This window comes from Aulonocara stuartgranti (assembly GCF_965226115.1).
Source record: "Aulonocara stuartgranti genome assembly, chromosome: 23".
Classification (NCBI taxonomy): domain Eukaryota; kingdom Metazoa; phylum Chordata; class Actinopteri; order Cichliformes; family Cichlidae; genus Aulonocara; species Aulonocara stuartgranti.
This window is the reverse complement of record NC_138958.1, coordinates 12730874-12744646: the sequence shown is the minus strand read 5'-3', so window position 1 is coordinate 12744646 and position 13773 is coordinate 12730874. Positions and strand designations below refer to the sequence as shown.

The 13773-nt window shown below is 43.6% G+C and overlaps 1 protein-coding gene across 3 annotated transcripts in view; it reads right to left on the bottom strand.

Annotated features, from left to right (window-relative positions):
- Positions 1-13773, bottom strand: part of herc2 (HECT and RLD domain containing E3 ubiquitin protein ligase 2) — a 58550-nt gene that overhangs the window by 34451 nt on the left and 10326 nt on the right. For 2 of the 3 annotated variants that reach the window (XM_082525583.1, XM_082525584.1), the window contains exons 7-39: positions 11653-11794; positions 11426-11530; positions 11173-11344; positions 10130-10303; positions 9741-9929; positions 9506-9657; positions 8812-8969; positions 8599-8712; positions 8049-8300; positions 7759-7952; positions 7480-7680; positions 6653-6881; positions 6401-6525; positions 5713-5891; positions 5438-5622; positions 4936-5091; positions 4650-4835; positions 4358-4534; positions 4076-4179; positions 3837-3987; positions 3533-3747; positions 3300-3432; positions 2952-3079; positions 2641-2836; positions 2404-2537; positions 1976-2152; positions 1759-1895; positions 1469-1620; positions 1183-1374; positions 902-1089; positions 636-828; positions 363-545; positions 95-279 (exon numbers count right to left, since the gene is read on the bottom strand). In XM_082525583.1, coding sequence (XP_082381709.1) covers positions 95-279; positions 363-545; positions 636-828; positions 902-1089; positions 1183-1374; positions 1469-1620; positions 1759-1895; positions 1976-2152; positions 2404-2537; positions 2641-2836; positions 2952-3079; positions 3300-3432; positions 3533-3747; positions 3837-3987; positions 4076-4179; positions 4358-4534; positions 4650-4835; positions 4936-5091; positions 5438-5622; positions 5713-5891; positions 6401-6525; positions 6653-6881; positions 7480-7680; positions 7759-7952; positions 8049-8300; positions 8599-8712; positions 8812-8969; positions 9506-9657; positions 9741-9929; positions 10130-10303; positions 11173-11344; positions 11426-11530; positions 11653-11794 — 5558 coding nt within the window. The remainder of the gene's footprint in view (positions 1-94; positions 280-362; positions 546-635; positions 829-901; positions 1090-1182; positions 1375-1468; positions 1621-1758; positions 1896-1975; positions 2153-2403; positions 2538-2640; positions 2837-2951; positions 3080-3299; positions 3433-3532; positions 3748-3836; positions 3988-4075; positions 4180-4357; positions 4535-4649; positions 4836-4935; positions 5092-5437; positions 5623-5712; positions 5892-6400; positions 6526-6652; positions 6882-7479; positions 7681-7758; positions 7953-8048; positions 8301-8598; positions 8713-8811; positions 8970-9505; positions 9658-9740; positions 9930-10129; positions 10304-11172; positions 11345-11425; positions 11531-11652; positions 11795-13773) is intronic. The other variant, XM_082525585.1, reaches the window with a different exon arrangement.

The window sequence follows — 13773 nt, the reverse complement described above, 5'->3', positions numbered from 1 at the left end:
TGAACAACACATTTCTCTACGTAACAGGATAGAGTTTTCTAGTACTAAAGAATGGCATCATTAATAGCAGAGGAAGCAAATCCTGGTACTCAACCTGTCTCTGCAAGGTAATAGCATTGAAGGACTGGTGTCCCTCAACAATTCGGATGAGCAGTCCGATCCACGCAGAGGTACTGAGGGTGCTGCACATCTGCGGCATGAGAGCAATGCTGCGTATGAAGCCGAGGGTACACCAGCTCCTGTGCTGCTCCCGAGACACCAATCTGTGCGCGTGACAGCCTGACAGCACAGAGGAGGTCAGGTTAGAATAACATGCTGTTCAATATAAGACCTTAGGAAAAAGAAAACGGCAATCCAATTACCAGACTTGTCATTAGCACCACTTTCCACAAGCATCCTGAGAAGGCCACACAGGGTCCGTGTAGCATCTGACTGAAGCACCTCAGCATGGATTCCAGCTGAGAGTGACAGTGTCTTCAGCAGGTTGACTGTGCTGGTTAGCATCATTGCCGTAGGATGGCTGCTCTTCTCAATCAGCTCTCCCTCTGTATAAAGGACATAACAGGTGATTACTGGAACATCACACTTTACCTGTAGCTGTGAGGATCTCTACTGAGCCTGTCCTTTAAACTGACCTGTGTCGTCCTCTGTGTCCGAGTCCTCAACAGGGGGCTGTGCTGCTGGTGGTGGCTCTGCAAGTTTAAGGTCATACTTTCCCTCTTTGCCCATCCTGTAGGAGTTGGTGCTGCCTGTATCCCACTGAACCCTGATCCAACCGTCCTCACCCAGCTCCCCAATGACCCTGCCAAGACCTGGTGCTGGGCCGTCCTGGACAGACCACGCACATAATGTTAAATATGTCCATAAAATAAGCAGCTAGAGTAAAAACTGATTTAGGTACCTGATCGCCCCATTTCCAGTCGACTCCCCTCATGACTCTGGTACCTATCTTCATCATGGCAGCCAGCTCTGGGCCAGAGGCAGGTAGAGGGGCGGGAGCTGCCTCTTTTCTGGACTCCTCCAGGACTGTCGCTGAGCCTCCATGTGCACATAAACTCAGGTCCTCATCACTGCTGTCTGTACTCGGTCCTGAAGCGTCAGAAAAGAGGCATCAAACACCAAACAAACAATATGTACACACTTCATTTCATTCTGGGTTGCCTTTGACTGGACACTACTCACCTATCAGTCTGAGAATACTCTGAGTGAGGGCCAATATGCCTGAATTCAGCAACAGACTGAGACTGTTAGAGCCATGTTTCAGGGACAGCATGTGTATCATGGCCAGAAGGAAGCGGGCCTGCGGAATGGTTCCAAGGCTTGGTCCCGCCGGGTTCTCGTTTGTGATGGTTTGTAAAGGAACTGGCTGCACACCTGGTCACAAGAACAGGTGGTCATTCAGCTGGTTTGTCTACAACAGGTCAAGAATAGTGTGAAATGAATTAACCACTTATTTTTCAGCACTCACCTAGCTCTTTGAAGCGAGCGCTTGCTTCAAGCAAGATGTTACGAACGTTCTGGATGGCCCAGGAATACAACTTTCCAAACGTCACCTCCAAAAGCATGCGGTTGAAGGGAGGGATCAGATCTACATCCTTCAGGCAATCAGACAAGGGCTCTCTGAGAAAAAAAACACAAACACAAAAATTGCACCAGGATTACATCATTAGAATAACTGTCATGTGATTATTACAAATAACTTCAAAAGAAACAAACAAGAAGTGTAATTTTAACATGGATTTGAACCAGGTGATCTACCCAATGTTGGTCCCTTCTGGTATGATTCTTTGCCAGCCGCAGAGCATTGCATACTGCACAGACGGCAGCAAGAAGCTTTTAGAGGCCAGCTTCAGCATGGTGTCAATGCCTTCCAGTCTCACTTCAGCCCTCTCCAGCTATAAGGAAACAGAATTAATCAAATTTCCGCCTGTTTTATATACTCTGCTTTAAAACATTGTCACACACCGACTCCCACCTGCTTGAGAAGACACTTCCTCATTTTCTCCACATCCAGTGGCTCCTCTTTCAGTGCAAAGTCCACGATGGTGGCCATGAGGCTGGACTGAGAGAAAGCACCTTGAACGCTGTGCTTCAGCCAGCGATACTTCTGGACGCTGGCCACAGTGTTAAGAAGCGGCTGCCACTTGTCTTGCTGCCAAGACATGCAATAATAGGTTGACAACAAACTCTGTAGACACACACACTCCACTGTCCTGCTCTGATATTTTAGCTACAACTGCAAGGGATGAAAGTGCAACATAAATGTACATAAATAAATCTACAAATTCAGACTGAGCCAAACTTTCGTTGTGTATGAAGGTGAATAGATTTTAAACTGAAGCCATCTTCTTTATGTTTTTTTGGCCATTTTTTTTATCTCATGAACTAATCCTGTTAAACTACCTTGGCTGTTTTGTCAGTGGGTGATTTCCTGTCAGCAGGAGCGGGGCTGATGTGAACATTAAGTTCCTCTTCATTGGTCCCTTCATTCTCCAGCTTTGGCTCTTCAATATCAGCCGACTCTGATTTCTTAGGCACTACAAAAAAAAAAGAAAAAAAGATAACATTCACATTCAAAAGGAGTAGATGGATTATAAATTAAAAAACCTGTTACCCTGCAATAGATTCTTGATGCCCCACCTCTTTTTTTCCTACGATCCCTGATGAGCTTCTGGGTGATGCTCCTCCAGCGTGGCTGGGAGCTCAGCAGCTTCAGTTTGGACACTATAGACAGGTCGTTGCTTACAGCTGGACGCAGCTCATTAAATAAAAAGCGCAGACGCTCAATAACAGGGGCGCACACCTCCTTATAAGAGCGGCCTTGGTCCTGATGGGTCTATGATAAGACAAAGCAATCATTGCATTAGCATTTCCGTTCATCTTCCTGCTTCCTTTTGCATCACAGCTTAACTGCGCATAACGTGTAAATATTTCACAAGCAGAAAGCATACCTTAATTAGAGAACACTTTGCCTGGTAGACCATGCGGCATACATCAATCACAGATTTAGGGAGGGATCTCTGCTTTCCTTGGTCCACACCCAAGGCACATTGACTGACAAGTGAGAGCGCAACGTGACCTGTGACAGGAAAGATTTTTATTTAAAACTTCACATGCAACTCACCATCGATCAGTTTCATTAGGAAATATCTTTGTGTGGTATTAGCAGTGTTACATGAAGGAAACTCATGTGAATCTCAGTATAATTAAATACAAGAAGAAAAAACACATTTTAGTGAGCCATAATTAGCCTCTAATTTCTCCTCAGGTGACCACTCTGGGTTCAGTTGCTAAGTTACCGAGGTCTTGATGCTTGAGGAGGCAGCAGAGCAGCAGGCGACCAACTTCTTCCACAGGGTGCTCTGGGAGGAAGGTGATGGGCGCAATAAGATGGTACTGCTTACAGCAGCGCTCTATTTGGCATAGGAAGTCCTAAAATATTCCAAACAAAAAGCAAAACATGACATTATTACCCATCAGCCTCCTTCTCACTGTGAAACAACCTCTTCAGGCATTTCTGCCTTGCTTGTACCTTCACAGTATGGTCCTGAGTGTTGTTGTCAGCAATGGCCTGCAAGAAAGGCTGTGCGTGATCGCTGAGAGTTATTCTGCGGGAATAAAGTTTGGTCTTATCAGGAGTGGTTGTGCCCAGTGAGCTGCAGTGGTCTTCGTCCTTCTCCTCATTGTAGTTGTAGTGGATCTGACTGGTCTGCAAACCCCCTGAAAATATGGAGGACTGGAGCCATTCTGTGCAGAGAGCAAACACTTGTGTTAAATTAATTCCAACCTGAAGTGTGAATTTTTAAACCAGGCTGATGTAAAACCATTAAACCTACTGGCACATTCAATCTCCATGGGGGACAGGGCGGTGCTCTTGGCCAAGTAGGAGGCGTGCAGACCCAGGAGCAGTCCCATGTTCCTCTCAGTGTCAATAAGTGGAGAAGAAAGGCTGCTGAGGTCTGGAGTAGTGACCGTCTCCTGGTTAGGCTGAAAATGATAAAAAGTCCCAATATCAAAGGCTAAAGCCACCAACAAAGAAAAGAAGTTGTGTTTAAAATAAAAGTACAACTGGTACCTCCATATATTGGCCAACGCAGAAGGCCTGCATGGACTCTCTAGTGTCTTCAAACTGCAGAGCAGCTTCCAAAGCAACCACAGGGTCCTCTCCTGCAAACTGGGCTGTTAAACCGCAAAGAACAAATGGCATGAGTTCTGACATCAGTTCTCTTATAACCCTTTGACAAAGTCCAGCCTCTGAGCTTCCATGTTTACAACACTGAGCACTTAGGGTGTCCCTGTGTTATTTTAAATAATCCTGGATGTCACATTACATTCCAAAACTACTGTTTAGTCTTACCCAGGACACTGTTTCCTGTCAGTGACTGGGACTGGGCCTGAAAGTCTTTGATGTCATACACTTTTCCATCTATTACAGTCCAAAAGCCACCATCTTTGTTGTGATTCTCCAGGTCAGCCTTGCGGATGAGTGAAACCTCCTCATTGTTCTTGGAGCTCTGCCCTGTAAAGAAAGACCCTGCCAACACAGCAGAAAGTCTAGTTACAGTCTAAAAAGAAACGCACAGAGTAGCATCTCATCTTTGCCCTAAAATTTAGGATGTCACTCAAGTAAAACATAGATGTTGTTTTACCCATAATTCCTGGCCAGGCCAGATCCTCATTATCGTCCCTCTCGTGTCCTGGAGCCAGGTGGTTGAAACGGTCCAAGTGTTCCAGGAGTCCAGCCAGGAGAGGGATCGAGCCGGTCTCCTGCATCAGACCAGCGTCAATGGTGAGGAGAAGGATGATGGACACCACCAGCTCAGGGAGAAGCACTCCTACCAAAGAACAAACAGTACAGTATTCAGTACTGTGTTGCAAACATCTCTAAAGCATAAATATGCTGGAAATACAAATCTGAGGGAAATTTTTTTTTACCAGTTAGATCTCCTTCGATGACACGAGAGACCTCGGCAAAGTGGCGGCAACCAGTAGAAGCGATACTTATTGCCACTGGGAGGATGTCTCCAATGTGAGTGCACAACAAAGCGATGTACTTTTTTAACAAGGAACCAACACCCAGGAGCTCAGGATCTAGAAAAGCACCAGAGAAATCACACACTGCATTTCTGCAACTCATTCTTAATTAGCGGTGGGGACTAAAACCATTAAAACAATTACTGTGAAATAACATTTCCTCAATAGATATGAGATAGTTAACAAAGTCAAAAGCACTCATCCCATGCATGTTTGGACACCGGGCACAGTGCCGAACCAATCAGCTGGTTGGAACAGAAGGCACATCAGGTTAGGTTGATGTCAGATTTATGGCCAAACCACACATTGGATGCATATGAGCCTCACTGTCCACCTCACTGAGACAGCACTGCTTTGCTTGTAACCTCTGTCTACACAAACGAAAGAGCTAGAAGAGACTTACTGTATCCATTAACATTTTCTGTGCCATTGACTCCCAGGTAAAGCTTGCTGACCAGCAGCCTCTGGAAGCGCAGCAGTAGGTCCAGAGATGCAGAGCGCTCCTTACTGACATGCTCTGCCTCCAAATAGTTTGAGATGCGACGAGCAACATCTTTTAGCCTTGCAATGGTCTGGGAGGCGATGTTTCTGCAGAAGTTAAATCCATGAATATGCTAGCAGGGAGTGAAGTATTATACCACATTATAGGAGTATATGCAGCACAATTTGTGAAGGTACCTCAGGAGTTGCTGTACAAGCTGCACAAGGGGCAAGCTTTGCTTCCCTGCCGACTCATAGATGCCCGTGTTGATGAGGTCTTTGTCCAGCATGGTGCGACACCGGTGTATGGTGGAGGCATTAGCTTCCTGTTCATCAATCTCCTTCTCTTTCTGAGCCTCCTTCTTTGCTTCAATGTCCTATCATGAAAAAAAATATAATACACAAAATTATTACCATCATTTAGGATGTCAGGGAGCACGTGGAGATGTTCGATGGGCCGGTTCTGGTCCTTGGTCACAAATTTTGTCCATGTGTGCTCTAAAGTGGGATTTAGACATTGTTAAATGTATGCCACAGGCAAATTGTAATTACAAGTGCTTTTGAAACACTACGCTGTAACCTGATGTGCACCTCCCCAGAAACGCAATTACGCATTGTGGCAACACAGCCTTCAACAACTGTCAGAGGCCCATAAGGTACCATTATTTCCTTCTATGCACTTCCAGCTACAACTTCTGCTGCCACTTTTCACACTGAAAAAAAACAAAAAAACAAAACTAAAATCGCATTGCACTGGCATTCTGTGCCGGGGGTGCCAACAAATGAGTGAGCCTTGTGTCACATATACAAATATCAGTCAAGAGAGAATTTACTCAGCATTTCAAACAGACAACCAAGTGCTGACTCGTGCATTTACTACACTGACCTGTATCTCAGCAGTGATGGCTGCATTGAGTGCAGACTCCAACCCTCCATCAGCCATTAAGCTGCTGACCAACAGGTCGATCATGAAGCGCCGGCCGGGACTCACACTCATCTCATTTCCAGATGCTAGAAAATAAAAATTAAAAACTCAGCCTTTGCAGGCACTTCCATCAAACCGATCACAGGTAATGGACTATTAAATGTTTATTTTCATACTGAATCAGTGTTACCAGATGTTTTGATTTGTACTCACCAGCATTAGGCAGGAGTGAGGACAGAGCCCTTGCCCTTTCCTCAGCTGTGGGTAGCAGCACGGACCAGCCGCTCTGGAGGACAGCCTGGGCAGCTGCTTGAACTGTGTTGAGCACCCCAGCATTGCTAGCTAGGACCACCACTGTTTGTTTCAGGTTGTTGAGCAGCACACTTCCAAGGCCCAGCCCCAGCTCCTCTGGATCCACCTGATTACTGATGGCTGCATGCAACTGAGGAAAAACAGTGAAGGTTTAGGGCTGCAATAAATAATTATTTCCTTTCATTTCTTTGATTGTTCAGTTCGTTGATCATTTAATCTTTGAAATGGGAACCACAGGACAGAAGTATGACCAAAAAAAAGAAAAATAAATAAATAAATAAATAAATAAATAAATAAATAAAATTTGGGGAAGTCTAAGACAAATTTGGACTTTTCACTGAATCATCCCTTTAAGCATGTCAAGAAAATTTGAACCAAGTCCAGCACAACATGACTCAGGCCCGACTATCAAAAAAAAAAACCCCAAAAAAAATAAATAAAAAAAATAAAACTCACACAGTGAAATTCTTACTAAAGAGATGGAGTCTTCTTCCACTGCAAAGTTATTAATGTTAACTAAAAAGTAAATGCAGATGTGAAAAAAACAGAACTGCTGTTCAAAAACAGCACATACCCACCAAAAAATTCTGTTCCTCTCCAGTAATATTGTATGATATAGACTTAATATCAAATAATTTGCTCCATCACAAAACAAACATGCAGAGGAAAAATTCTACTTCTACAAGCATTTCCAATCAAACCACACCCGTTCAAAGGCCGTTTCCTACCTGGAGCCTGAGCAGGTTGAGTGTGGCGACTACCATGCACTCCTTCTCCTGCGGAGGGGGCCAGTCTGAGCTGCCATCCATGCCCTCGCTGACCTGCCGCAGGAGCAAGTCCAACTGCTCGAAACTCATGGGGCAAACATCCACTACGAAGGGCACACGTTTCCCCACAGACCACTCGGAGCTCGAGGACCAGGCAAAGCTCTGAAAACAAGCAAATGGTAACTGATCTGTGTCTCGTTCTTTACTAACATTATGAGACCAACAGTGATGGTATCTTACCTGTCCGGGTCCACAGGAGATTCCAACTATGTGTTTGGAGTTGAGCCCCGGGAGAGCTTTAGGCTGCTTCTTATTGGAAAAGAGCGTATCAAAGTGCTGTAGCTTGTCATTGCTGCCCCAGCTGAGCACCTCTCCATCATCAGTGAGGGCCAAGCAGTGTGTCGACCCCACAGCTACGTCCACAACTTTCTTTCCTGATTGCAAACAACACGTTTGTTGTTGTTTTTTTGTTTTTTTTGTTTTTTTTAAATAAGCTTCTGAAAACCAATGTTAAGGTCAAGCTCACTCACCCTGTAAACTATCAAGCAGCTTTGGGTATCGGACATGCTCATCGGTGCCGTGACCAAGGCGCTGGTTGTCTCCCTTCCCCCAGGTGTACACCTGGCCATCTTTGGTGAGGGCTACTGAAAACTGGCTTCCGCAGCACACCTTTACTATGTCCAGATCCTGCAGCTTCTCCACCAGCTTGGGTGTCTTACAGCCGTCACTGCCTCCTCGGCCCAGTTTACCATAATCTCCATCACCCCAGGACCACACCTGACCTGTGGTAACAGATTGAGGAGCTAAACGCTGTAGCCTGGGTGATTTCTAGTGGCTTCTATTATTAAAAATCAAGCTAAAAATGGCCGATATGCTGGCTACCAAGAAGCAAGAAACACACCAGCTGCTACTGTTGCTAATGGTTTTGTAATAGGTGACACAGGTCGGACACAACAACACTAAGCAATTCACATGAAACTTTAAAGGGGGTTCAATCATTTAACTAACAGACATTTTAAAAACATTAATTCCTGGATTTTAATTCCAGCATTTTTAATCACCCACAGGAAGCATGCTTACCATTCTCTGTCACAGCAAGAGTTTGGGCATCACCACTCCCACATGCCACATCCACCACCTTCAGCCCTTTGAATGCCGTCACTACCATGGGAGTAGTCTGGTCCTCACTGGAGCCTAGAAACCCCAACAGATTACAACTAATTTTAGTAAAGACAAAGAGACCAAAAAAAAAAGTCAAGAATATCTATCAGGGGCAGTTGATTTGGAGCTCACCGTGGCCAAGCCGACCATAGTTCCCTCTTCCCCATGTATAGAGCTCGCCATCAGCAGTGATCGCAGCACTGTATGTGCTCCCACAAGCAATATGCACCACATGCTTTCCGGCCTGTTTTCCATTGAAGGTTCCAATCATTTTAGGTTCTTCTAGGTATCTGAAATAAAGTAAAAATAGAAGGCTAAATTTTTCAGGAAGCTCATTACCATTAATAATTATCATTTATATTTTTATTTTCATTATGATTTTACTAATAACACAGATTCTTTTAAAATGAACTGGCAGGGTTGGGGGATTTCACTCTATCATTAGAAGCCTTTGATTCTGTCTCTGGCCTACGAGCACAAAACATTAATAGAAATGTCCCAGATTTTGGGAAATAATGCACCACCTGTTTCATCAATAATTTAACTTAAACAGATCTTCAAAATCTAATTTAATGCTCCAAAAACCTACAACTCCACTGTTATATCTGTAATAGACAAACACATTCAGTGTAATAAAGTGGTAATATAACAGCGACTGTCACGAGGCTGAAAATGCAGCAGCTCGAGTTCAAGTCCAACCTGATGCCCTTTGTTGTATGTCTGTACCTACATACTCTCCACTAATACACCCCCCCAAAAAGGTGGAAGCACAAAATGTGTGTAAGCCTTTTTAAAGGATGGACATGTTTTTTCTCTGGTTGCTTACGTGGTATCTCCATGTCCAAGCCGGCCACCATCACCGCACCCCCAGGAGAACACCTCCCCGTTGGACGATAGGGCCAAGTAATGCTGCCCATCAGGATGAGCTGCAAGTTTCACAATCTTTCTGGAGCTTAGAACGTGGATTAGCATGGGAGCCTGCAACAAAACAATTCAGAGTCTCAACCTGCTGCAGATGCAGAGATGAAACGATCGACCTCAGAGAAACTGACAGAACTGACCAGGGTTGTGCTCTTGTAGTTCTGGCTGTAAACAGCACCGCTGCTGGAAAGGATAAGAAACCCCTTTTCTGAACAGACAATCTGTGTGACCCCGAGGCTCGACAGGGCTTTGCACTGAATGGGTGCATTAACATTGGCATAAAGTTTCCAACCCAAGAGGCCCCAGGCAATCACTTCCTGCAAGGTTCCCTGGAACAAAACAAGACAGTATTGGTTTATGCTTGAGCATTAACTACTTAGGCAACACATATTCAAGTCACATATTCAAATCTGAAGGTGGGGGTCTGAATAATGCTCGTAAAAAAGACAGATTTAAGTAATACTTAAAAATGTAAAAAACAACTGAACCAAACACTTCAGCAGTGACAGCTAATAAAAAGAGGGGTCACCTTGTGTGACGTAGGCGAGTTGCAGTGTGGAGGGCTGCAAGGAGAAGCTAGGCGGTCCAGGTGAGCCATGATTACTACAGCAGTCTGACGAAGATCGATAGCCAGGTCGTTATCCTGAGGCAACGTCAAGTATCGCAGGAAACTCTCATTTGGACTCAGAGGGGCTGTGAGGATCTGGAAACCACAGCAAAGATCCATGAAATATTAATTAGCTTCATTCTCAACCATGAATGGAAAAAAAACAAAAAAAAAAAAAAAAACAGGGCATTTTAAGACGTGTTCCCAAGAGAGACGTGAATCAACACAATTTATATCGATAGCACTTTATCTGTTCTTATGGTCTCGATTTTCCTGCATGTTGTTTATTATAACAGGGTTATAATTTTTCTCCCCCCGTTTAAAATAAATATAAAAGATCTACCTCTCTAAATCAATGAATTTCATTTAGTTTTTCATCTGCCCTCACACTGCTTTTTAATGCAGATTAAATAGCTGGTGTTTGGAGATGGAGGCTGGCACTAAAGCAAAGTAAAAACATGAATTATTATTCATTCAGAGCCAATGAAAAGGCAAAACTACAGGTTGTGCAAGATATTTTGTTAAAAGTCCAATTTGAGAACATATATTCAAATTAAGCAAAATATAGTTCTGAGCTCTATGATACTGCAAACTGGACAAGAAGCACAGTTTGAAGAGGAAGGCAGGAGATTTAAAAGCATCCCAGAGGACAGCAGGACGTGTGAACTATGTGAATTAGTAGCAGTTGAGAATGGATTACATTTTTTTTGTGTAATTTTCTGATTATGGCATATTTTATGAAATATCTGAGACAGTTTGACAAACAAATTGGTGCTTTTAAGTTGGCCGTTTCCATTTCAGTGCTAGGGAAAGACTTCAAGTTGGGTTATTTGTTTCTGATCTCTCCTTTTACTGGTGTCATGTTTTATGCATGATATGGTAATAAAATAAAAATTGAAATCAATCTCCAGTCAGCCCATGTCTTATTTTCTTTTAGAAACCAGCTGGGAAAAGAAAATTTCCACCTCAGCTTCCTCTTCAGGAACGGGCTCCTCCTTGCTGCTATGTATGTTCTGAAAGCGCTGCAGGAGCGGCAGTAATGGAGCACTGGTTCCCTGCGTGGAGCGCTCATTGTCCATCTCTCTGGTGCCACTTTCCCACAGACGCAAAAGCAGCAGAACAGCAGACAGCAGCTGACTGGTAGGACATAACAACAGATGAGCAGAAAAGTTAGATTTGGCATTAACAAATAAACAGGTAATAAGGAGATCTGGTTACCTGAGTGTTCCCCTCTGAACAGCCAGCTCCAGCAGGATGGCCAAGGCTAGATGTTGATCCTGAAGGGGAATGTTACATTTGATGCTGGCACTTCCATGTACATCACTGTTCACAAAGGAGACAAGAGATGAGAATCACACAAAGTTATGCAATTTATAAGACGAGATGTTATTTATCTTGCAAAATTTGGGGATTAAACATTATGTACAACTGATAAAACAACAGACCTCAAGAACTTTGTGGCCCTCTCGACAACCTCCAGCCACACTGATGACACAGTTCCCTCATCAAACAGTGTCGCCTCGGGCAGCGCTCGCAGGGCATCCAGAGACTCCTGAAGCAACTCACTGCAAAGATCTGCATCATCTCCTGCAAAGACAAACATTTTCATGTTTAAAACACTGCAGAGTAGCTACATTATACAGTACAGATTAAATATAAAGCAATAAGAAGGACAGAGCATTTGTAGCATTTTTTTAAGCTGCAGAGACGTGCAATTTCCAGTGCTTTCAAATGTTTAACTATTGAGGAACCAGGCCACCAGAGTTGTAACAGGGTCTAAAATGTCAGTTTAAACACTGAGGTGACCCAAACTGTGCACTCCCAGTGCGAGAGGAACTGAGGCTCACTGGATTACTGGCATTTCTGACAGCAGCATACCAGAACTATAAGAAAACCAGTATATGTGCAATCAGCTAATGTGCCCAACGTTGACATCCGTTAGCTTCCCAGTGTTTACAGACTCTAGTCTGATACAGCAGAACTCACAGTAAAGCTGTTCTTATGTACCGGTAGACATTTCCAGTTTTCTTTGTTATGGGCAAGAAACGGTGAAACAAAAACCTCTGATTAAGAATGTAACTCAGACATTCCTTTAAAACTATTTCCTTTCTCCTTCCCCTCGTTGCTAAAATCTGATTTTAAATACGCAGCTACCGACATTAAATAGAGTTTATCCATATCTTAATTTGGCTTATTTCACGTGTTTAATGACCACTCAGAGAGAAAGCTGTGATGTCACCTACCAAAGTCCTGTTTCTGTAACCCTTGACCAACATGAGCCACAGTTTGAAGCTTAAAGTAGTTACATATCACCTCCTTCCACTCAAAATGTTACTGCTCAATTTAATTGAAAAAGAGCAGTTTTGGGCCCAGAATAGTGGCTAATTTTGAACATAAAACCTGTGTTTGAAGACCAACCACCAGTTTCTGCCATCTTGCCTTCACCACAGGATAACTGTGATGCAATGTGGTGGGAGAGCAGACCTGTGCTCTTTGAAAGACTAATTGTTATCCCCCAAGAAAGACCTGGTCAGAGACGCTGAGGGATCTGAGAGTATAAGGAGACCATTATTGATCATTCCACAGGTTCACCTGTGAAATCCTTGTAAGATTTACTTCCTCTAGTGCAGCTATTCTGTAATGTCATACCAAAACGAGTTTGAGCACTGGGCTAGGGAGGTGATCAACTCACTGCTGCAAAGTAAAAAGGGTGTGCTTGATTCGCAGTGGAGGAGGAGGAAGAAGAAGGAAGAAGAATCATAACAGAGATTAAAATTCACCCCCCCCCCCCCTCCAAAAAAAAAAAAAAAAAAAAAAAAAAAAGAAATATCCAAACAATCAAAAAAAAAAGCCCAAACAAATTTTTTTATTTTTTTAAAAAGTGTGTTACACTTCATTGTTCCTAAAGAGTATTTCCAGGAACACGGCTAAAATGGGGATAGGAGGTGTCCGTGTGTGCGTGTTGCTCATGTTACAGGAGGGCTATGGAGGACAGGGAGGCACTTTGTTCCCACCCAGTCCCCGTGGACACAAAGCCCTCACAATGTTAACAAAAACAACACCTCCACTAGCAAAGCTGAAAATGAAGGGAGTGAATGAATAACATGGTCAAAGATTTACGCTTGAATAAACGTAATCAGAATCTGTGACTAATTTACATCAAAATAAAAGTTAATAACTGAATATTATTAGTCATTTTGAATTTATAGCCTGAGGATGATGATTATAATTATCATTATTATAATACATGAGACTAAAGCAAGACACTGGATCCTGATTTATCTGCCTGTAATGAAGACCACGCATGATGACAGAGTTACATTTAACGACATCCAAAACAGCTATTTTGGATTCATTCTTGTGCCAAAGCAGCAGGATTGCCTCCTTGGCCCTCTTCTGTCAGTCTGTCGTCTAGCAGCACGACTAAAAACACAGCCTTGCGAAAGATGTTTGGTTGTTTACGACGAGCAGCTTCTAATGTGGCGCAACGCATTCTTCAGCAGCTGTTAAGCAAACTTGCACCACCATGACAACACCTATCATCACCGGCGCCGAAGGACAAAATG